The sequence below is a fragment of the Heteronotia binoei genome, chromosome 16 (genome assembly GCF_032191835.1).
Source record: "Heteronotia binoei isolate CCM8104 ecotype False Entrance Well chromosome 16, APGP_CSIRO_Hbin_v1, whole genome shotgun sequence".
Lineage (NCBI taxonomy): Eukaryota > Metazoa > Chordata > Lepidosauria > Squamata > Gekkonidae > Heteronotia > Heteronotia binoei.
Genome location: NC_083238.1, coordinates 44,296,025 through 44,318,899, shown reverse-complemented (window position 1 = coordinate 44,318,899; position 22,875 = coordinate 44,296,025). Strand labels below are relative to the sequence as shown.

General features: G+C 45.7%; 2 protein-coding genes across 3 annotated transcripts in view; one reads left to right on the top strand and one right to left on the bottom strand.

Annotated features, from left to right (window-relative positions):
• On the bottom strand, positions 1-22,404 carry MDH1B (malate dehydrogenase 1B). The gene is made up of 13 exons (XM_060257029.1): positions 22,274-22,404; positions 19,974-20,086; positions 17,221-17,355; positions 15,800-15,942; positions 13,848-14,344; positions 12,649-12,790; positions 10,694-10,857; positions 8,261-8,400; positions 6,701-6,752; positions 4,617-4,670; positions 3,010-3,063; positions 1,868-1,942; positions 1-137 (listed from the first exon to the last, which is right to left on the bottom strand). Exons 1-13 carry the CDS (start codon positions 22,293-22,295, stop codon positions 1-3), a joined length of 1,728 nt encoding a protein of 575 aa, XP_060113012.1. The 5' UTR covers positions 22,296-22,404.
• The window catches only part of FASTKD2 (FAST kinase domains 2), a 26,987-nt gene continuing 26,481 nt past the window's right edge, over positions 22,370-22,875 (top strand). The window contains exon 1 of one of the 2 annotated variants that reach the window (XM_060257158.1): positions 22,370-22,505. The gene's annotated coding sequence lies outside the window, so the exon portion shown is untranslated. Of the gene's footprint in view, positions 22,526-22,875 lie in introns of both variants that reach the window. The other variant, XM_060257159.1, reaches the window with a different exon arrangement.

The window sequence follows — 22,875 nt, the reverse complement described above, 5'->3', positions numbered from 1 at the left end:
TCACGCTTCGTAGTTTAGAATGCCAGATCCAGCCTGGGCAATGACTGGTAAAGTGGCAACATTTTGTTGAAATGCAACTAAATTGGTGTTTTCCAAATATTCCAAACCAAACAGATTCGGTTTCTCATTCAACTCGCCTTGAAAGTACAAATAAAAGACAACCAGGCATGAGTTTTCACACAGCTACATATCTCATTCCATTCAGAAGGAAAAACAAAGTTTTCTTGCACCAAATCTGTTATTGAGTCACAGAAGTCACCATATCCAAGTGTCTAGAAGCTGCAGCCAGACTATTCGGCTGATGAGTTATGAACTTTATTCTACATTGCTCAAATTCGCTTCCTGGTCAGATGAAACTTCAGGAGCTGCAGAATAAGACACAAATACACAGAAATTCATTATGAGTTGTTCGCAGCTACAGATTTGCAAATGTACAAAATCTGCTTTCTTTTGTTAAAAAAATAAGCATCTAGCCCAGGGGTGTCAAACCTGTTATGAGGGTCGGATCTGACATAAGAGACCTTGTTGGGCTAAGCCATGCAGGGTTGGGCCAGGCCATGTGTATATCTATTTATGATTAGGTAGCAGAGATATAAACTTTATAGAGAAGGTAGGGAAAGAAGTACATTCCTCCCTTTCTCACAATACGAGAACTCGTGGGCACTCAATTAAATCGCTGAGCAGTCGGGTTAGAACGGATAAAAGGAAGTCCTTCTTCACCCAAAGGGTGATTAAGGCATAGAATTCACTGCCACAGGAGGTGGCGGCGGCTACAAGCATAGACAGCTTCAAGAGGGGATTGGATAAGCATATGGAGCAGAGGTCCATCAGTGGCTATTAGCCATAGCTTATCATTGGAACTCTGTCTGGAGCAGTGATGCTCTGCAGTGTGCTTGGGGGGAGGGACAGTGTGAGGGCTTCTAGTATCCTGGCCCCACTGGTGGACCTCCTGATGGGATTGGGTTTTTTGGCCACTGTGTGACACAGAATGTTGGACTGGATGGGCCATTGGCCTGATCCAACACGGCTTCTCTTATGTTCTTGTAAAGGATACAGGAAAACATAAAGATTTTTTTAAAAAAACCTTAAAGCATCCTTAAAACGTTAGCACTCGGCCCTAAAGGTGCTTTCTTTGTGTTTCTCTCATGGGATCCAGGGAACTGGGTAAAGGAAACTCTGGCTCTTTCCCTCTCTCCCCAAGGGAGCAGGAGGGCGAGAAGCCTCAGCCAATGGAGAAAATGGAGGTTTTGCTTTGTAGCTCCTGTGCCATTGAGCAAGCTTTGTAAAGTAAGCTGAGATACAGAAGGAAGCAAGAGAGGGAGAAGGAAGCGGACAAGAGCCAGTTGCTTGGGGGCCTGATTTGGCCCCTGGACCGCATGTTTGGCACCCCTGATCTAGCATCTGCAGTGGTTAAGGACACTAAATCCACCTCTGAAGTATGAGCCACCTTTCTCAGCATTCACTGCTGTCGAGGTGCTTAACACAACGTGGAACGGTCATAACTCGCTGCAGACTTTAAAAGATACAAGAAGGGTGGTGAGTGTGACATCTTGATAAACCATAACCTGAAGAAGAGAGGCTGTAGAGGGTGATAGGACCTTTGGTGGGACCCCTCCTTCCCTGGTTTCCAGATGGGAGGCAGCTCCTAGGAGCAGATTTAAGGACAGCTGTGGTGAGGAGCTGAGAAGAAGAGTAAGGTGGTCACATTCTCAGCCTAACCTACCTCACAGGGTTGTTGTGAGGATAAAACAGAAGAGAATGATGTAAGCTTTTAGATCCCCATTGGGAAGAAAGGCAGGGTATAAATGAAGCCAGTATGTAAGCAAAGAGTTAACAATTCTACTTCTCATGAAGTTGTTTCACTTACCATCTGTGGGCTCTTCGATATTTTCTTCTTCTGGGCTCTTTGACTCTTTTAACTCATCAGGTAACTCTTCAGGCACTGGGACAAACAGAGTTCTTTATTTTATACTTATTCATATCCAAGATGTACTTCTTTCCCCCAGTTTTTTAGTATATTTGACCCCTCTGTTTCATAGCTGTCTGAAAACAGATATGGGGTGTCCATTCGGGATGCCAGTCATCGGTAACAACCAGGGCACTTGAGAAGGAAATGCATCGCACTTAGAAGCATTTTCTAAAGGGTGTTTTAGATCCAGGAGGCTTGAATTCAAATTCTCAGGTTGGCTCTGGACTTTTTAGGATAGCCTTGAGCAAAATCTTCACCTTCTCAGTTATATACAATTAAAACATGGATTCTTTCCCCTTTCCTCACAGAGCTGATATATGTGTACGAATAAAGCATATGAAACTGTTTTGTTCTCTAAGCCATTATTTATGATAACCGTGCTGGGACTTCAGAATGAAGTCTATTCCACAAACTAGGGTTTAATCCCAGCAATGTGAATATGATGAAATCGCCCAATTCCAAACTGCCTGATTTAACAATTTGGGGTTCAAACTCTACATCTTCTATCCTTTCTGCTCTGGCTTTCCTCCAGATCTAAAAGCCAGTCTTTATCACTAACCTGACTTATGCTTGAATGTTCCTATTTATGACAACGGGCAGAGAGCCTGGTGTTTGAAAGGGCTTGTGGGAATAAAGTCGTGCTTTTGATGTTGCTCTGGGTCCCCATTGGAGAGAAAAGTAAGATATAAATAGGGGTTTATGCTTGGTATAAACTGAGCCAAAAAAAGTAAGATATAAATAGGGGTTTATGCTTGGTATAAACTGAGCCAAACCTCCCCCCACCCCGCCCAATAAATACCTTATCAGTATCTATCGGCTATTTTCTCAGCCAGTTACTAAGCAGGCTGCTAATTTGAAAATCTGAAAATGGCTTACTTGAAAAATTCCAAAAATATTTGGGAATTTTTGGAGCTGCTGGATAGCTGTTGTTTAAAAGAACTGCCTTCCCTTTAAATACATCAGGAGATCTAATCAGAAAATGCATTGTGGGCTCTCACCTTTACAGCAAAGCAGATAACATGACAAAGCAAAGAGTTTACCTTCAGTGCTAGGTTCTTCTGACACGACTTGGTCAGTGGATGGAATCTGGACTTCTAAAATAAAATTAACAAATTGATGATGATGATGATAATAATAACAATAATAATAATAATGATAATTTTTTTATTTATACCCCGCCCTCCCCGCCGAGGCAGGCTCAGGGCGGCTGAGTTTTTATATCAGTCCCCTGAGTTTTTATAATGAACACAGCAACTCAAAGGGCTGTGGTAAAATTGCCTGCATGCGACAGAATTGGTTTGTGGTTCTGTCATGCCTGTTCTTTCCCATGGTAAGAATTCCAAAGGGGTCGCTGTTCCAACAAAATAAAACTCCAGAGACACCTTAAAGCAGGGGTGTTGCACTCATTTGTTATGAGGGCCGGATCTGACCTAAAAGAGACTTGTTGGGCCGGGCCATGTCTGGTTGGGCTGAGCCATGTCGGGTGGGGCCATGTGTGTACCTATTTAAGATTAGGTAGCAGAGATATAAATTTTATTAAAAACACAGTCAAACACAACTATATCTTTAAAGAACTTAAAACATGCTTAAAACATTAGCACTCATTGGTCTTAAAGCTGCTTTCTTTGAATTTCTCCCATAGGATCCAGGGAACTGGGCAAAGGAAGCTCTGGCTCTTTCCTTCCTTCCCTAAGGACTTGGGGGGGGCGGGGGGCTCAGTCAATAGAAGGAAAAGAGCCTTGGCTCAGTAGCTCTGCTTTGCCTGGCAAAGCAAGCTACTCCTCCCCAAGGGAGGAGCCTCAGCCAATGGAGAAAATAGAGGTTTTGTTCTGTAGCTCCTGTGCAACTGAGCAAGCCTTGCAAAGCAAGCTGTGATGCAGAAGGAAGCAAGATATAGGGAGAAGGAAGCAGATGACAGCCAGTTGCTTGAGGGCCTGATAGGAGCCCTCCAGGGGCCTGATTCGGCCCCTGAACTGCATGTTTGACACCCCTTCCTTAAAGACTGACAACATGTATTCCAGAATGAACTTCCGTGAGTTAGACCTCCCATCAGCAGATGGTGCTGGGTTCTGATGGCCACTCTAGGATTGCACTGGTACTGCTGGATATATTGCACCACTTCTGCTAGGCTTGCAAAAATACCGCCCCCCCCCCACACACACCTTCAGTTTCTTCTGCAGAGATTTTGCCACAAATTTTATTAGTCTTTAAGGTGCTACTGAACCTTTGTTCTTTTCTAGACATTCGCTAGTTTAATCCTTTGGAAACAACGGACGATGGAGGCATCTTCTTTTTCAGGGGGGAGGCGGAGTACTGAGTTTATTAACATCCAGTCTAGTGAAGCTTGTGGTCACTATTTTGTGATGCATTGGCTAGTGTTAGTAAAAGTTAGGACAAAGGTGGACTCTCAAAAATGCCTTCAAAATGTTTGGGACTCTCAACTTCTGGGCTTCAAAACGAAGAACAGGAGCCCTCCCAAGTGTCATCATCGTCTTCCTCCTCCTTCCAAAAATTCCTCACACCTACCTCACAGGGTGTTGTGAAGATAAATTGGAGGAGAGGAAAACAATATAAGTTGCTTTGGGTTCTCATGGAGAAGAATTTGGGGGGGGGACATATAAAATAATACATTATTTGTTTCACTTACCCTCTTTTGAAGTACTTTCTTCTTCTTCTTCTTCTTTTAGTGCCCAAAGAGGTACTGTAAGAAACAAAAGATGTGTTCTGCCACTTCCAGAAGTTCATTTTATTAATGGGGTAAACTGATGAAAACGACATTATTATGCTGAAGTTCTACATGACACCACGGCGGATATGATGGCTGACTTCTGAAGTTTAAGACTGAGATTCTTGGAAAAAAAATAAGATAATAAGGAATTCCTCCCCCCCCCCCAAGAAGACTATGACCCATCATGAGCATGATCAAGTCTTCTAACAGCTATCTGTTCTTTTAAATCAGTTCTATCTGTTGCTTGAAAAGGCTGCCTGTGCTGTGGTTTGAGGCCAAAAGATTTATATAAATGCAGGGCTTTTTTTGTAGCAGGAACTCCTTTGCATATTAGGCCACATACCCCTGATGTAGCCAATCCTCCAAGAACTTATAGGGCTCTTAGTACAGGGCCTACTGTAAGCTACAGAAGGATTGGCTACATCGGGGATGTGTGACCTAATATGCAAAGGAGTTCCTGCTACAAAAAAGCCCTGTTTAAATGCTTTAAACAAACAAATAAGAAAACAATAATTCACAATGGCCATGATGCAAGGAGCTTCCATGAGGCTAATGGGCATTTAGAAATATTTTTTCCTTTGAACATAACTCCCGGGTCATAATCACAAACAGATAAATGAAGAGCCAGTGAAGTGTAGTGGTTAAGAGTCTTGGACTAGTGTATGGAAACCCCAGGTTTGAATCTCTACTTGTGGCATGGAAGCCCACTGGGTGACCTTGGGTCAGTCATACTGGTTTAACCTAACCTGCCTAACAGGGTTGTTCATGAGGATAAAATGGGGGAAAGGAGAATGGTGTATGCTGCCTTGGGTTGCCACTGGGGAGATAGGTGGAGTATAAATGAATTAAATAAATAGATTCCCAAACTTCCTCATTGTCCTAACACAGGTTGCCAAAATGTTCCCTCCACAGTGTTGTGAGCAGAAATCTACCCCGTGAAAGAAAAAAGCTAGTAGCATTGAAGTTGTGAGTGAACCTACATTTCATTACTGTATAAATTAGTTTTTCAGAGGATTACTTCGCCTGGTAAACATCTCAAGAATAAATTCTTCTAGATTACAGTTAAACTATATTTTAAGAACAATTTAAACATATTAGAAAACAGAATCAAGTCAGATGTCACCTACTTCTTTCCTCTGGAGAACAGGTCTACCCATCCCTTTCCACTATATTGGTAGACCTGTCCTCTGGTGAACAGGTCAACCCAACCCTTTCCACTATACTGGTAGATCTGTCCTCTGGAGAACAGGTCTACCCAACCCTTTCCACTATACTGGTAGACCTGTCCTCTGGAGAACAGGTCTACCCAGCCCTTTCCACTATACTGGTAGACCTGTCCTCTGGAAACAGGTCTACCCAACCCTTTCCACTATACTGGTAGACCTGTCCTCTGGTGAACAGATCTACCCAGCTCTTTCCACTATATTGGTAGACCTGTCCTCTGGAGAACAGGTCTACCCTCCCCTTGCCACTATTATTTATTTATTTCTCAGATTTATATCTCACCTTCCCCGCTGAAGCAGGCTCAGGTAACGTGTCCTTCAGAGAACAGATCTACCCACCCCAGGCCACTGTACTGATAGACTTGGCCTCAGACCATCATCCCGCGCCTTAGAAAACATACCACCATTTAGGGAGCAAAAAAACTCTTGCAGTCTTTCTTTGTTTGGGTTTTTTTTTAGTGCAATATGACAACCAGCAATTCAGGTCAAGTATAACAGAGGACAATCACTGTCAGAACCCTGCTTAATAGGGGAAAAACAGGAAGTTGCTTAAATGTTATCAACCTGCCCCAGCTACTTATTTATTCCAATATTTATATCCCACTTTTCATTGTGACTGAAGGCAGCTTACAGATCATACTGAAAAGCATAACAGGGGTGTGCAAAAAACTGCCCCCCCCCCCAGTTTCATTGTAACATATGGGGATCATTATAGTCTTCAGATACAGGCTGGGTTAGGTGCTACAGAAAGCAATTGGGTATCCTACTGTTCTCTTTTACCTCGTTTGTGTGGATACAGTTCATTTAATTCACCTAATGCAACTTCTTTTTCCTGTACAGGAGGGAAGAAAACAGTTTAGTTTACCAAATAGTATTTACAGATGGGACTGTTATTACAATACACCTGTAACATGCTTTTTGATTAAAAATCAGATAACAGAACAACTAATACCACTCCCTGAATTTGTTCGGCTGCATTATACCCTTTGAGGACCATCCCCATAAGGTATAATGGAGTTCAGAAGGCCTTTAAATGCTTTCTGAGTTCATTCGTGAGTGAACCCAGAAGGCATTTAAGGAGACTGTGGTCTCTTTAAATGCTTTCTAGCTGTGTTTGAATACAAGCAGACTAATATTGGCTTTTATTTGAGAGTGGTTATTTTGGTAGCCAAATCAGATTCGCTATTAAGTTATTTTGGGGGCATTTATTCAGCTCGGTATATGCTGAGCGCACACTGCTAGAATTTTCTATAGGGAGAGCCGTGAGTTATTGTTTTCAAACTTTACATGTTTGTCTCATGAAGAAAAGATGTGGGAAGGCCCTATTACAGCCATCGTGATACCGAAATTTTGTGGTTGGAATTGTTAAATGTGATGTTTGGCCTCAGAAGCCCCTAGTCTGTATGAAGGGCTCACATGTAAACCATTGCAATCTGGAGAGTATTAGTAACATTACAATCTGGAGAGAGCCAGATTTAATTTTTTTAAAAATGGAGAGAGCCAGTTTGGTGTAGTGGTTAAGCATGTGGACTTTTATGTGGAAGAACCTGGGTGCGATTCCCCACTCTTCCACATGCACCTGCTGATGTGACCTTGAGTCTGTCACAAGTTCTTGCAGAGCTGTTCCTCTCAAGAGCAGTTTCTGTCAGAGCTCTCTCAGCTCCACCTGCCTCCCAGGGTGTCTGTGGTAGGGAGGAGAAGGGAAAGGAGATTGTAAGCTGCTCTGAGACTCCTTTGGGTAGTAAGGGTAGGGTATAAATCCAATCTCCTCCTCCTCCTCCCCACAACAATGTTATTACACACTGCAGAGCTGGTTCTGGGGTCCCCATCCTGCATCACACAATCACACATGAGCTGTCAATTCTGCTCAGTTCTCCTGTGCATGGTGCCCAGTCAGGGTCAGGACACTGGTGCTCTTGGAGGGGGTGCTTCAGCTTCCCCTGCTGTACCATTTCCCCAGCCTAAAACATCCCAAGGGACTTCTTTGTCCAAAACTAGGAGGAGGAGGAGGAGGAGGAGGAGGAGGAGGAGGAGGAAGACGACTGCAGATTTATATCCCGCCCTTCTCTCTGAATCAGATTCTCAAAGCAGCTTACAATCTCCTTTATCTCCTTCCCCACAACAGACACCCTGTGAGGTGGGTAGGGCTGAGAGAGCTTTCCCAGAAGCTACCCTTTCAAGAACAATTCATAAGAGAGCTATGGCTAACCCAAGGCCATTCAAGCAGGTGCAATTGGAGGAGTGGGGAATCAAACCTGGTTCTCCCAGATAAGGGCCTGCGCACTTAACCACTACACCAAATTTATGCAGTTAGAGGATACAAAAACATTTGAATATTACCCGAATCAGATCGGAGGCTAAAATCTGAAGAAATTCTCGAGTTTTCTCATTAACTTCTAGCTCTGTAAGGACCTCCCATCTACCATTCTGGAATCTCACAGGCATGGAAAAGACAATCCCTTCAGGAATCCCAAACTGACCTAAAGAAACAAAGACAATTCCTCTGAAACATCCTTCATTCCCAGGGAAATGCACACACATGTTCACTATTATAACTGGCATAAGAACATAAGAACATAAGAGAAGCCATGTTGGATCAGGCCAACGGCCCATCAAGTCCAACACTCTGTGTCACACAGTGGCAAAAAATGTTATATACACACATACACTGTGGCTAATAGCCACTGATGGACCTGTGCTCCATACACTGTGGCTAATAGCCACTGATGGACCTGTGCTCCATACACTGTGGCTAATAGCCACTGATGGACCTGTGCTCCATATTTTTATCTAAACCCCTCTTGAAGGTGGCTATACTTGTGGCCGCCACCACCTCCTGTGGCAGTGAATTCCACATGTTAATCACCCTTTGGCACAAAATGAAGGAGATAGGGCCCACCTTAACTAAGGTGTTATGCTTCCACTGATTTCAGTGGGAGAAATTCAAACATGTGCTTAATGCTGGCAGTGAAATGGGTGGGCGTGGCATCCCGGGGGGCGGGGCCATGGGAAGAGTTGAGGGGCTGGGTCACCCAGGCTTGGCATGGACCAGTAGAGAAGCCTTTAGGAAACCTGCAGGGAGTCACATAAGTCATGATCTGGCCAGGGACGCCAATGGTAGGATGAGGCTGGTTGATCCACAACTACAGCTGTGAGAGGCGCAGCTGTCCTGAGGGCTCACTGAAGCCAGAAGCCAAGTGGGCATGGGTCTGGAGACAGGACTGGATCCACATGTTTTTTGAGGGGGGGCAAAATTTAAAAAATGATGCCCCCTTATGGGCCCATTCTATCTTATGGGCCCATAGAATACAATGGACTCCATACCAATTTGGCGCTCTCTCCCGTGTCAGCACCCGGGGCAAGCACCCCCTCTGCCCCCCCAAGATCTGGCCCTGTCTGGAGAGGAAGGGCAGAGTTAACTGTAGGGGTGAGCACTTCACTGGAAGGCGTAAGGAACTGGGAGGTGATCAAGGACTGAGTTAAAGTGAAGGCAGACCTCTGTGCAAGTACCAGTCATTTCCAACTCTGGGGTGACGTCGCATCATGACATTTTTATGGTAGATGTTTTACGGGGTGGTTTGCCACTGCCTTCCCCAGTCAGCTACACTTTCCCCCCAGCAAGCTGGGTACTCATTTTACCGACCTCGGAAAGGTGGAAGGCTGAGTAAACCGACCCGGCTACCTGAACCCAGCTTCCGCCGGGATCGAACTCAGGTCATGAGCAGAGCTTAGGACTGCAGTACTGCAGCTTTTCCGCTCTGCGCCACGGGGCTCTAAGTGAGAGGTGAGCAAAAGCACAGGTTACAGGGAACCTGTCAGAAGTAGCATGAACTCCCTACCAGGCATGATGGCGGAGCAGTGCTGCATAACTGGGGATTTTGATAAAGAAGTAAATGTAACTATGCCTCTTTATTGGTATGGAGTCCCAGTCTCTGCCCAGCTTGCCTCTACCCCAAAGCCCACGATTTAATACTGCCTTTGCCGGATTAAGTCCAAAGCCTTTAACACAGTGAAGGAGGGGGGATGTCTTTTCTATTCCCTTTAATGATAATGGAGAAGGGCAACAGAGAAGACCATGAGGATTATTCATAAGAACATTAGAACATAAGAGAAGTCATGTTGGATCAGGCCAATGGCCCATCCAGTCCAACCTTCTGTGTCACAGTGGCCAAACCCCACCCCCCGCAAGTGCCATCAGAGGTCCACCAGTGAGGCTAGAAGCCCTCCAACTGTGCCCCCCCCAAGCACAAGAATACAGAGCATCACTGCCCCAGACAGAGAGTTCCAACAATAAGCTGTGGCTAATAGCCACTGATGGACCTCTGCTCCATATGCTTATCCAATCCCCTCTTGAAGCTGGCTATGCTTGTAGCCGCCGCCACCTCCTGTGGCAATGAATTCCACAAGTTAATCACCCTTTGGGTGAAGAAGTACTTCCTTTTATCAGTTCTATCCTGACCGCTCAGCAATTTCATTGAGTGCCCTTGAGTTCTCATATTGTGAGAAAGGGAGAAAAGTTCTACTTTCTCTACCTTCTCTATCCCAAGCATAATCTTGTAAACCTCCCATCATGTCACCCCACAGTCGACCTTTCTCCAAGCTAAAGAGCCCCAAGCGTTTCAACCTTTCTTCATAGGGAAAGTGTTCCGACATTTGAATCATTCTAGTTGTCCTTTTCTGGACTTTTTCCAGTGCTATAATCTCTTTTTTGAGGTGCGGTGACCAGAATTGTACACAGTATTCATAGTATTCGACTCAAAGAAGAATGTTTACCTTCGCTGATGACTCCGAGAGAGACAATCTCTTTCGGGGGAGAGTCCTGATACCAGTATCTCATCACCGTCGAAATGATGTGCGCTGGGGCCATGCCCAGCCAGTGGTGCCCCCAACAACTCTGGGACCCCAGCTGAGCCACAAATTCAGAGCGCATCCATTCACTGTCCGGGGCGGGGGGAGAGAACAACACAAGTGTTTTTTTTAAAGCATAGTGAAAGGATGGCTGGCTTGACTTGGAGAAATGATTTAAAGAAACAGATGCCTTCTCCAAGCCAGGCAATGGGGCAGTGAGGGCTTCGAGAGCCACACAATGTATGTGAAAGAGCCACATGTGGCTCCTGAGCCACAGTCTGGCCACCCCTGTGATAGAGGTTTATAAAATAACACATGGGATGGAGAGAACTGACAAAGAGAAATATCTCCCTCTCACAGAATACTAAAACTTGAGGGCATCCAATGAAGCTGACGGGCAGTAGGCTCAGGGCAGACAAAAAGAAATACTACTATAAGCAGAGAGTAATAAAAATCTGGAATTTGCTGCCAGGGGATGTAGTGATGGCCACTGGAATAAACAGCTTCAAAAGGGGATTAGATTGATGGAGGATAACTCTATCAACGGCTACTAGCCCTGGTGACTGAAGGAAACCTCCGTATTCATGGGCACTGATCCTCTGACTCCCAGAGCCAGAAGGCCACATCAGGGACCTCAGCCTCTGTGCCCTGTTGCTGGCCCTCCAGAGGAACTGGCTGGCCACTGTGTGAAACAGGATGCTGGACAAGATGGACCACTGGTCTGATCCAGCAGGGTTCTTAGAATGGGCTCGGTCTCTATGCCCTGCTGTTAGCCCTGCAGAGGAACTGGTTGGCCACTGTGTAAGACAGGATGCTAGACTAGATGGACCACTGGTCTGATCCAGCAGGGTTCTTAGAATGGGCTCAGTCTCTATGCCCTGCTGTTAGCCCTGCAGAGGAACTGGTTGGCCACTGTGTAAGACAAGATGCTAGACTAGATGGACCACTGGTCTGATCCAGCAGGGTTCTTAGAATGGGCTCGGTCTCTATGCCCTGCTGTTAGCCCTGCAGAGGAACTGGTTGGCCACTGTGTAAGACAGGATGTTGGACTAGATGGACCACTGGTCTGATCCAGCAGGTCTCTTCTTATGTTCTTAGGAAGGCCTTGGTCTCTGGGCTGTTGTTGGCCTTCCAGAGGAACTGGTAGGCCACTGTGTGAAACAGGATGCTGGACTAGATGGACCACTGGTCGGATCCAGCAGGGCTCTTCTGATGTTCTTCATTCAGATCTCAGTCCTCAGCTTCACAGGATGCCACAACTCCTTCATCAACATTAGTAGTAATGCAAGAAGGGCAGATGGTTATATCGTACCAGGGACAGACTGGGGAGTTCCAATGGCTGGCCCAGGACCAAGCTAAGTAGAGCAGCCCCTGTGGTTCTGGAAATCACCACTGCAAAGTTGACTCAGCTCAGACCCATTCACCAGTGCTGACGATGGTCTCTGGCTGACTCATTGCGTCTGCCTGCATGACCTGAATTGGTGCAGGAAGTAGCAACTGGTAACTGACACCAAGGCTTTTTTTATAGCAGGAACTCCTTTGCATATTAGGCCAGACACCCTTAATGTAGCCAATCCTCCAAGAGTTTACAGGAGGCCCTGTACTAAGAGCCCTGTAAACTCCTTAAGCTTAAGCAGTACTGCAGCTTACCACTCTGTGCTACGGGGCTCCTAGACTTTAGATAGCAAAATGGAAACACTGTCAAGAAAGCTGAGAAACGAGCAAGCATCTGAAGCTAGTTTTGCAAGATACGACACGCTGCAACCTGCATTCCTGTAGTAATTCAGGAACAGCAGAAAAGCCAACCGGGGGTGGGGGGGGGAAGCCATTTCACAAAGATACGTTTAGATACGTTATTGCTCCAGCATCCAGAAAAATACCGATCAAACAGAACATCCAACAGGGAACGGGAAAAGCTTGGCGGGCCCCAGATGGCACTGTCATAGCTATAGAGTTCCGTGTGACTGAGGTCAATGAAGGTACTCCCGCTGATGTTACCCCAGATGATGAGATTTTTTATTCCTGTGACAGAGAACAATGAACAAACAAGGGATTATTCACACAAAGCTTGTCGACCACTGGCTAGGGATGAGCATTTGACATTTCAGAGCCAAATGATAACCTGAATCAAGCCTTTTCAGCACGATTCAGGCATTTGTTAAGCCGAAGCCAATTCTCTGATCTGATTCAGCGTACAAAGAAGAGAATCCTGAATTAATTCAGGATTCCTGAATTTTTCAGCTCCATTATACCCTATGGGGCCATTATAATCAATGGCAAATCTCTAGGGTACATTCAGTGTGGGGGAGGAAAGGAGCTTGAGATAGAGCCACCAAATTTGCAGTGTAGCTGCTGGAGCCTCTCCCCAAAAGAACCCCCAAGTTTCAAAAAGGTTGGACCAGGGGGTCCAATTCTATGGGAGCCCAAAGGGGGAGCCCCCATCCTCTGTTGTTTCCAATGGGAGAAAAAAAGCAAGGCAGGAATAAACATACCTAGCAGATTCTGCCAGATTCTGCAAAGCCAGCAGCAGCAGTGCAATGTGCCCGGCAGAACCAGTGCTACTGTGGAAGTGCCAAATCCAACAAAACTAAGGTCAGAACAGAGAATCTTTTGGCATTTCTGCAAGGACAGCGCCATGTGCTAGTGCTCAGCAGCAGAACCCAGTGCCGACTTACTAGTTCCAAGCAGCAGGACCCAGTGCCAATGTGGCAACAGCACACTAACCAATGTCACACTAGACAAACCCAGCAGAAAGCACCTTTAAGACCAACCAGTGCTAATGTAATTTAGACAAAAGTTATGTTATTCTTAAACACTCTCATATTAGGACACCTCCAGGACATCACCATTGTTTCTCCATTGTTTCACACAGGGCTTTCTTTTTTGTCGAAAAAGCCCATCAGGAACTCATTTGCATATTAGGTCACACCCTCTGATGCCAAGCCAGTCGGAACGGCATTCCTGTGTGCTCCTGCTCAAAAATAGCCCTGTCACCACCGATGCACCCTGAGAAAGGGAAAGAGAAAAATCTGAAACCACTAAACATTCTGTGAGCAGGTGTCCTTTCTTGATTCCTTACCTGATGAATGCATATTCAGCTTTTTTGCCAGCATGGCTTTGGCTTCGCATTCCAGCATCACCAGTGTGATGATGTTTCGAGGGTTCACGGATGGAGCATTCTGCATCAGCATTAAGGCCTTCAGGTTGGCAAAGGTCCTCCCCATCACGACAATCCTGACGTCGCTTTTGGCGTTCTTGTCAATCAGAGGGCCATAGACTTCACACTGGCTGGTCACTTGCCGGACGCAGTTTTCGAGCGTCGGGATGGTCTCCTGCAAGATGTCGTCGAGCAGAATGATGACGTCGGCCTGAAGGAAAGCCCCCTCCAGTTCGGTGTGCAGGGAGACGCTGCGGAGAAGAGGGAAGGCCATGTCTTCAGACTCCATGACAATGCCCTGAAGAACTTCTTTGCAGTTGCTTCTATCCAGCAAATGCAGGCTGATTTCGGTTTCCGACCCGAATATTTCTCCATTGGCCAACAAAGGGATCAGGTGATAACAGATATGACCAGCGGCTCTGATTAGAGAAGACAGGATGGACAAGACCTTAGTATCGAAAACATGCTGTAAGTCAGGGGTGTCAAACTCATTTGTCATGAGGGCCGAATCTGACATTAATGAGACCTTGTTGGGCTAGGCCATGTCAGGCCGGGCCATATATGTCCCTATTTAAGATTAGATAGCTATCTCTAACCCCCCCACAAAAAAAACTTTAATTGTGTTTGTCTGTGTCCTTTATAAAGTGTCTACATTAATGCTTAAAACATTAACACTTGGTCTTAAAGGTGCTTTTTTTGTATTTCTCCCTTGGGATCTAGGGAACTGGGCAAAGGAAGCTCCAACTCTTTCCTTCCTTTCCCAGAGGACAAGGAGGGGGAGAAGCCTTAGCCAATAGAAGGAAGAGGGGTTTGGCTCAGTAGCTCTGCTGTGCAATTCAGAGAGCCTGGCAAAGCAAGCTCTCCCTCCCCCCTTCCTCCCCAAGGGAGGAGCCTCAGCCAATGGAGAAAATAGAGACTTTGCTCTGTAGCTCCTGTGCAATTGAGCAAGCCTTGCAAAGCAAGGTGTGATGCAGAAGGAAGCAGATGACAGCCAATTGCTCGGGGGCCTGATAAGAGCCCCCAGAGGGCCTGATTCGGCCCCCGGGCCGCATGTTTGACACCACTGCTGTAAGTTCTATTTGATTTCATTATAAAAATCCTTTTTTTTATTCCATAGGATTTAACGGTCCCCAGTAGCACATAAAATAAATTAACACTACAATTCGACTTCTGCTGGCATCACTTTCAGACTGTGGAATGGCTGCTGATTTTACAGCAAGGGGGTGGGTAATGAGGAATATACTATCATGTAATTGCATGAATTTTAATGTACTGTTCATTTAAACTTTTAAAAAATAAACATAACATTAGAAACAAAGAGTTTCGTTCCACGCAGAGTTACAGCTTTCTAAGTCCAGGTGGGTAGCTGTGTTGATTTAACAAAAGTCTGAGTCCAGTGGCATCTTGAAGACCAACCAGTTTAATTCTGGGCAGGGGTGGAATTCTAGCAGAAACTCCTTTGCATATTAGGCCACACACCCCTGATGTAGCCAGTCCTCCAGGAGCTTACGAAAAACAGCCTTGTAAGCTCTTGGAGGATTGGCTACATCAGGGGTGTGTGGCCTAATATGCAAAGGAGTTCCTGCTACAAAAAAACCCTTGCAAACAGACATTCAGACCTATGACACAGTGCAATTGACAGGAGTAGGTAAATGTAATTGGGGAGCCTGTGGTGCATGGAGATGAACTGCTTTCATGCCAAAACTCCAAGCCAAAGGTGCGCTGATGTATGTATATTTCCCAGATTTAGCTACTTTTACAATTTCTCTGAAGAAACACAGATTATGCGAACATTCCTGAAATCCCATGTAAAAGCGATATGCCCCACACCTAGCCAAATTGACTTTGGACACGGTTGTTTCTCATCTCCCCACCTGTTGATCCAGACGTGTAAGGGGTTGATAAGGCTCTTAAGTTCTTCCTCCTCTTTCTCAACTTCTATGTGCGTCTGCAAGTTCTCCTTAGCAATTTGACGCATCTCTGCGGTCATCATGTCCGATGTGATGTTATAGTAATGCTGAAGATTTAAAAGGGTAATCAGCAGGCAGCTAGCCAGATGAGGTTCGAACACCACCACAACCACTCCATCCACAGCTGGAGAGCAAAATGTATTCTTTCAACGCATGTAAGAAGAACCAGAGAAAGAACTCAAGGGTAGGGTTGCCAGCCTCCCATTGGTAGCTGGAGATCTCCTGGGATGACAACTGATCTCCAGGTGACAAAGATCAGCTCCTCTGGAGAGAAAGGTGGCTTGGAAGCTGGACTCTATGGGATTATAACCTCCTCTCCCCAAACCCCACCCTTCTCAGGCTTCACTCCCAAAATCTCCAACAAAAAGGTCATCTAGGGCAGGGGTGGTCAACAGTAGCTCTCTAGATGTTTTTTTGCCTACAACTCCCATCAGCCCCAGCCATTGGGCATGCTGGCTGGGGCTGATGGGAGTTGTAGGCAAAAAAAACATCTGGAGAGCTACCATTGGCCACCCCTGATCTAGGGCATTTCCTTGCAATGGTAGGGCTTTCTAGCCTTCACTCTTCCATAGGGTTGCCAATCCCCAGGTGGGGCAGGGGATCCCCTGGTTTGGAGGCCCTTCCCCCGCATTAGGGTCATCAGGGGGAGGGGAGGGAAATGTCTTTGAGCACTCCATTATTCCCTACGGAGACAGATTCTCATAGAGCATAATGGAGAATTGATTTGCAGATATCTGGGGCTCTGGGGGGGGGGGACTGTCTTTTGAGGTAGAGGCACCAAATTTTCAGCATAGTATCCGGTGCCTCTCTCCAAAACACCCTCCAAGTTTGAGCCCCCAAAGAAGGTGCCCCTATCCTTGTTGCCAATGGAGGGAAGGCATTTAAAAGGTGTGTGGTCCCTTTAAATGTGATGCCCAGAACTCCCTTTGGAGTTCAGTTATGCTTGTCACAACCTTGCTCCTGACTCCACCTCCAAAGTCTTCTGGCTCCACCCCCAGAGTCCCCAGATATTTCTTGAATTGGACTTGGCAACCCTACCCTTCCAGGCTCCAGACTCTGCCAGATATTTTATTGTTCACTTCCTTGTTATTGTCCTTTCCCAGCAGCCACAGTCAATAACTTTTCTCTGCTTTTTATTAGTAGACTCCTGGGTCACAAGTTCCAAATCTCATGCCTTTCAATTGAAAACTGAGATATTTATGTTTTAAGTCAATCTCCATCAGAATTGAAACATTGGCAGAAAGATAGGATAAATAAATATCTGAATGCTATTAAATTTCTGAGATAAAAAAGGAATTTAAGAAACCCAGAAAGTAACTTTTTACCTGAGCATGTTCTAGGAACTCATTAAATCCTCCCAGAAGAAGACCTTTTCCTCCACGGTCCAACAGTTCTCTCCAAATAATTGGGGAGCGCTTGTGCTTCCATCCGTTTTTTTTGCAGATCTCCTGAAGCCATTTCTGTATACAAAAGCCCCCCAAGGTTCATGTGAAACACGACCTCCAGAAAAGGCTTCCAAACAATAAGGCTCTGGTCGCCCCAGATGACAAAACTATATGCTGTGTGGCTTCATATTTGACAAGCAAACAATCAGGAGTCACAGTCAATGAACCAAAACACAAAGGAACGAGAAACCATAACAAAAAGCAAAAAAACACAAAACTACCAATAGAGTATGTTAAGAAAAATAAAGTATTTTGTTTGTTGTTATTTCATACTGTAAGGCCTCCCAATAAAGCTGAATATTTGTTATTTATTAAATGATCACATTTATTTATTTATTTCATTAACCTTTTATACCACTCTCCTTGCAGGGCAGGCTTAGGGCAGTGTACAACAGATTTGTACAAAAAAATACATTTAAACAATATAAAAATACCAAGCCATACAGGGCTTTTTTTGTAGCAGGAACTCCTTTGCATATTTGGCCACACACCCCTGATGTAGCCAATCCTCCAAGAGCTTACAGGGCTCTTAGTACAGGGCCTACTATAAGCTCCAGGAGGATTGGCTACATCAGGGGGTGTGGCCTAATATTCAAAGGAGCTCCTGCTAGAATTCCAACCCTGGGCCACACCTCCCTGATGTAGCCAATCCTCCAAGAGCTTACAGGGCTCTTAGTACAGGGCCTACTATAAGCTCCAGGAGGATTACATCGGGGTGCGTGGCCTAATATACAAAGGAGTTCCTGCTACAAAAAAAGCCCTGAAGCCATACAATCCTAACAGCTACATGACACCACAATACAGAATTTTTAACCCCCAATTAACATTAGCATTGCGAGGGTGGGGGGGGGAGCAACTAATAAACTGCATGCTGTTAAAAACCGTAGCTGCCCTCCAGCGTATGCTTGGCAGAACGTATCTGCCTTGCAGGCTCTGCGGAATTGTAACAGGTCCTGCAGAGCCCTGATGTTAGGCACTGAGAGTTCCCCCAAGTCGGAACCAGAACCGAGAAAGCAGGACAGTCAGATGCTCTTTGCACTAATGGCACAGAAAAATCAAGACTTTAAAAAATTATGAATGGTATATTACAATGCTGACCAGGGGCTTTAACAGCCAGAGTTTTTCTTGAGCTTCAGACAGCATCTCTTTTGGAACTGCCAGTCAATATATTTGGAAAGCAAAACCAAACCTGGAGAAGGAACTACCAGCAATGCTTCCTCTAAGCCAGAGGTGTCAAACATATGGCCTGGGGGCCGAATCAGGCCCCCAGAGGGCTTCTATCAGGGCCCCAAGCTACTGGTTGTCGTCTGCTTCCTTTTCCCTCTCTTTTGCTTCCTTCTGCATCACAGCATGCTTTGCCAGGCTTGCTCAACTGTACAGGAGCTACAGAGCAAAGCCTCTATTTTCTCCATTGGCTGAGGCTCCTCCCTTGAAGAGGAAGGGTTTTAGGGAGAGTTTGCTTTGCCAGGCTCTCTCAATCGCACAGCAGCGCTTTTGAGCTGAGCCTCTCTTCCTTCTATTGGCTGAGGCTCCTCCCTGTCCTGGTCCCCTGGGGAAGGAAGGAAAGAGTCAGAGCTTCCTTTGCCCAGTTCCCTAGATCACATAGGAGAGATACAAAGAAAGCACCTTTAAGACTAACCAGTGCTAATGCTTTAATCATGTTTTAAGTTTTTAAAACATCTTTAATTGTTTTAGTCTGTGTCCTTTATAAAGTTTATATCTCTGCAACCTGTCATTACATTTTATTACAAACGTGGCCTGGTCCAACAAAGTCTCATTTATGTGAGATTCGGCCTTTATAACAAATGAGTTTGACACCCCTGATCTAAGCTGTGAAGTCTTGTGAGCAAAAATACTAGTTTATGAGCTCCTGGCATTAAAGTTGTGAGCTCCTGCATAAATAAGTTTGCTCTGGGGCCATTTTTCCTGAGCTGAGACAAAAATGTGTGAGCCAGAAGCTACAAAATTGTGAGCTAGCCCACACTAATTCAGCTTAGAGGGAATGCTGGCTACCAGTTTTTATTGAGGAAAATTGCCCATTCAAAAGCAATGCAAACCAGGCCACATGTTAATAAGTTCTTTATTGCTCAAACAACCAGATACATTAGCAATTAAAACAGGAAAGAAAAAACAGGAGAACAGTATTGAGCTGAACACGAGTGGACTAACATCATTTACAAGATTATGCATGGAATAGAGAAAGAAGTACTTTTCTCCCTTTCTTACAATACGACAACTCGTAGACATTCAATGAAATTGCTGAGCAGTTGGGTTAGAACGGATAAAAGGAAGTACTTCTTCACCCAAAGGGTGATTAACACATGGAATTCACTGCCACAGGAGGTGGTGGTGGCTACAAGCATAGACAGCTTTAAGAGGGGATTGGATAAGCATATGGAGCAGAGGTCCATCAGTGGCTATTAGCCACAGCTTATTGTTGGAACTCTCTGTCTGGGGTAAGTGATGCTCTGTATTCCTTTTGTGGGGGGCCAACAGTGTGAGGACTTCTAGTGTCCTGGCCCCACTGGTGGACCTCCTGATGGCACCTGGGGTTTTTGGCCACTGTGTGACACAGAATGTTGGACTGGATGGACCATTGGCCTGATCCAACATGGTTTCTCTTATGTTCTTACCTCCCAGTTGTCTGGATGCTGAGTAATCTTATGTATCCGGAAGTTAGGCAAATTTTTCTGCAGGTAGTCAGCTAGGAGTTCTGCCTTAGCATAGTAAGGGCAATCAGCCATCCCTGGAAATTAACCAGTTAAACTTGAGAAAGGTTAAAAGAAATCACGAGCTTATGAACATCACCTAATCGGCACTTTGAAACATTTATTGCAGATATGGGTCATAATCAGGACACTGAGACAACGCATCACACCATAAAATGCAGCATCGTAAAAGTATTAGGAATGATAAAATTACAGGGAAGTAGGGGATCTAGCTGAATAAAGTGCTCCTGAAAGAACTCCTGGATCAAAAGAGTAATCCTAAACAGTTCTACTCAGAATACTATTCCAGTTTATTCGATGGATAAATAGTAAAGAGTCCAGCAGCACCTTTAAGACTAACAAATTTTGTTGCAGCATAAGCTTTTGAGAAACACAGCTCTCTTAATCAGATGCATCTGACACAGAGAGCTGTGTTTCTCTAAAACTTTTGCTGCAACAACATTTGTTAAAACGAAGTTTGAGTCCAGTGGCACCTTGAAGACCAACAAAGATATATTCTGGGTATATGCTTTCCTGTGCATGCACACTTCTTCAGAAGCTTACACTCAGAATTAAAGTTTGTTGGTCTGAAAGCTGCCACTGGATTCAAACTTTGCTCTAACCAGGGCTTTTTTAGAAGTAGTAATAGGAACTCCTTGGCATCTTAGGCCACACACCCCTGATGTAGTCAATCCTCTAAGAACGTACAGGGCCTACTGTAAACTCCAGGAGGTTTGGCTACATCAGGGGTGTGTGGCCTAAGACGCAAAGGAGTGCCTGCTACAAAAAAGCTTTGGTTCTAACAAATGTTGTTGTAGCATAAGCTTTCGAGAAACACAGCTCTCTTCTGACAAATTACAGAGAAGTAGGGAATCTAACTGAATAAAGTGCTCCTGAAAGAACTCCTGGATCAAAAGAGTAATCCTAAACAGGTCTACTCAGAATACCACTCCAGTTTATTCAATGGATAAATAGTAAAGAGTCCAGTAGCACCTTAAGACTAACAAATTATGTTGCAGCTTAAGCTTTTGAGAAACACAGCTCTCTTCATCAGATGCATCTGACACAGAGAGCTGTGTTTCTCTAAAGCTTTTGCTGCAACAACATTTGTTAAAACAAAGTTTGAGTCCAGTGGCACCTTGAAGACCAACAAAGATATATTCTGGGTATATGCTTTCCTGTGCATGCACACTTCTTCAGAAGCTAATACTCAGAATTAAAGTTTGTTGGTCTGAAAGCTGCCACTGGACTCAAACTTTGCTCTAACAAATTTTGTTGTAACATAAGCTTTCAAGAAGCACAGACGAAGAAGACTGTAGATTTATATCCCACCCTTCTCTCTGAATCAGAGTCTCAATTGCCTTTATCTTCTTCCCCCACAACATACACTCTGTGAGGGAGGTGGGGCTGAGAGAGCTGTCCCAGAAGCTGCCCTTTCAAGGACAAACTCTGCTAGAGCTATGGCTGACCCAAGGCCATTCCAGCAGGTGCAAGTGGAGGAGTGGGGAATCAAATCCGGTTCTCCTAGATAAGAGTCTGTGCACTTAACCACTACACCAAGCTGGCTCTGACGATGCATCTGATGAAGAGAGCTGTGTTTCTCAAAATCTTATGCTACAACAGTGGTGGCCAAACTTGCTTAATGTAAGAGCCGCATAGAATAAACATCAGGTATTTGAGAGCTGCAAGACACGAATGTCAGATGTTTGAGAGCCGGATGAAAGGCAGGTAGGAAGGCAAATAGATGAGAGGAGGGAGAGATGGAAAGAAAACAACTTAAATCCGTTCTCCAAGCTGTTGACTGGCTTTGCTTGGAGAAGTGATTGAAAGAGACAAATGCCTTCTCCAAGCCGGCCAGTGGAGTGGTGGGGGCTTCAAGAGCCACATGTGGCTCCCGAGCCGCATTTGGTCACCCCTGTGCTACAACAACATTTGTTAGTTGTTTTAATGGTGCTACTTTGCTATTTTGCTGCAACAGACTAACACGGCTAACTCTGGTTGCCATCTCCAGGCTGCCATCTCCACGGCATCTGCGTCGATGGATAAAGAGTCCTTAAGATTGCACTGTAAGAGCACTGAAACCTTGCAAACCCCATAGAGAAGAGCTCTCCGTGCATGCTCAGGAGCAACACACTCCTCCGTGCAAAACGCCGCGGGGGTGGGGTGGGGGCTGAGGGAGCTCTTCGCCGTCTCCCCCTGAGGCCGAGGGACTCCTCTCGCCTCACCTGCGAGGACGAACTTGGCCATGAAAGCAGCCGCCCGCAAGAGCTGGGAAGTCCCGCGGCAGGAGGGAAAGTTGCCTGGCAACGCGGCAAGCCTTTCTTTCCGCTTCCCCCTAACGCGGAAAGAGCTGGTTTGTCCCTCGCAGGGAGCCGTCCGCAGCGGGAGGTGCTGCCTTCCGGTTTGGGTCACGTGATGGCAGCGGCTGCGCGCGTGGTCCGCAAGGAGACGCCGGCGGTAAGTGAAGCCCGGGGAAGGTGAGCGCGTGGAAGTTCGTTGGGAGGGTGGGAAAGCCCGTGGTTTCCATGGAGACGAGAGGTGCGAAGGTGGCGGCCCGAGGAGACTAGAGGTCGTTGGTGATGTTTATCGCCTTCCCGCCTCTTGGGACTGCCAGAGGCTTTCCCTTGCCTCCTTGTCTTTGAATTGGAGCTGCTCGGGAACGTCTGCATGCAAAGCACGTGTTCTACCCAGCCCCGCTCGGAGTTGCCAACTTCCAGGTGGGCCCTGGAGATCTTCAGGGATTCCAGCTGATCTGCAGACTACAGCTCGCCCGGAGGAAATGGCAGCTCTGGCGGCTGGGCTCTATGGCATTGTGCCTCACTGAAGT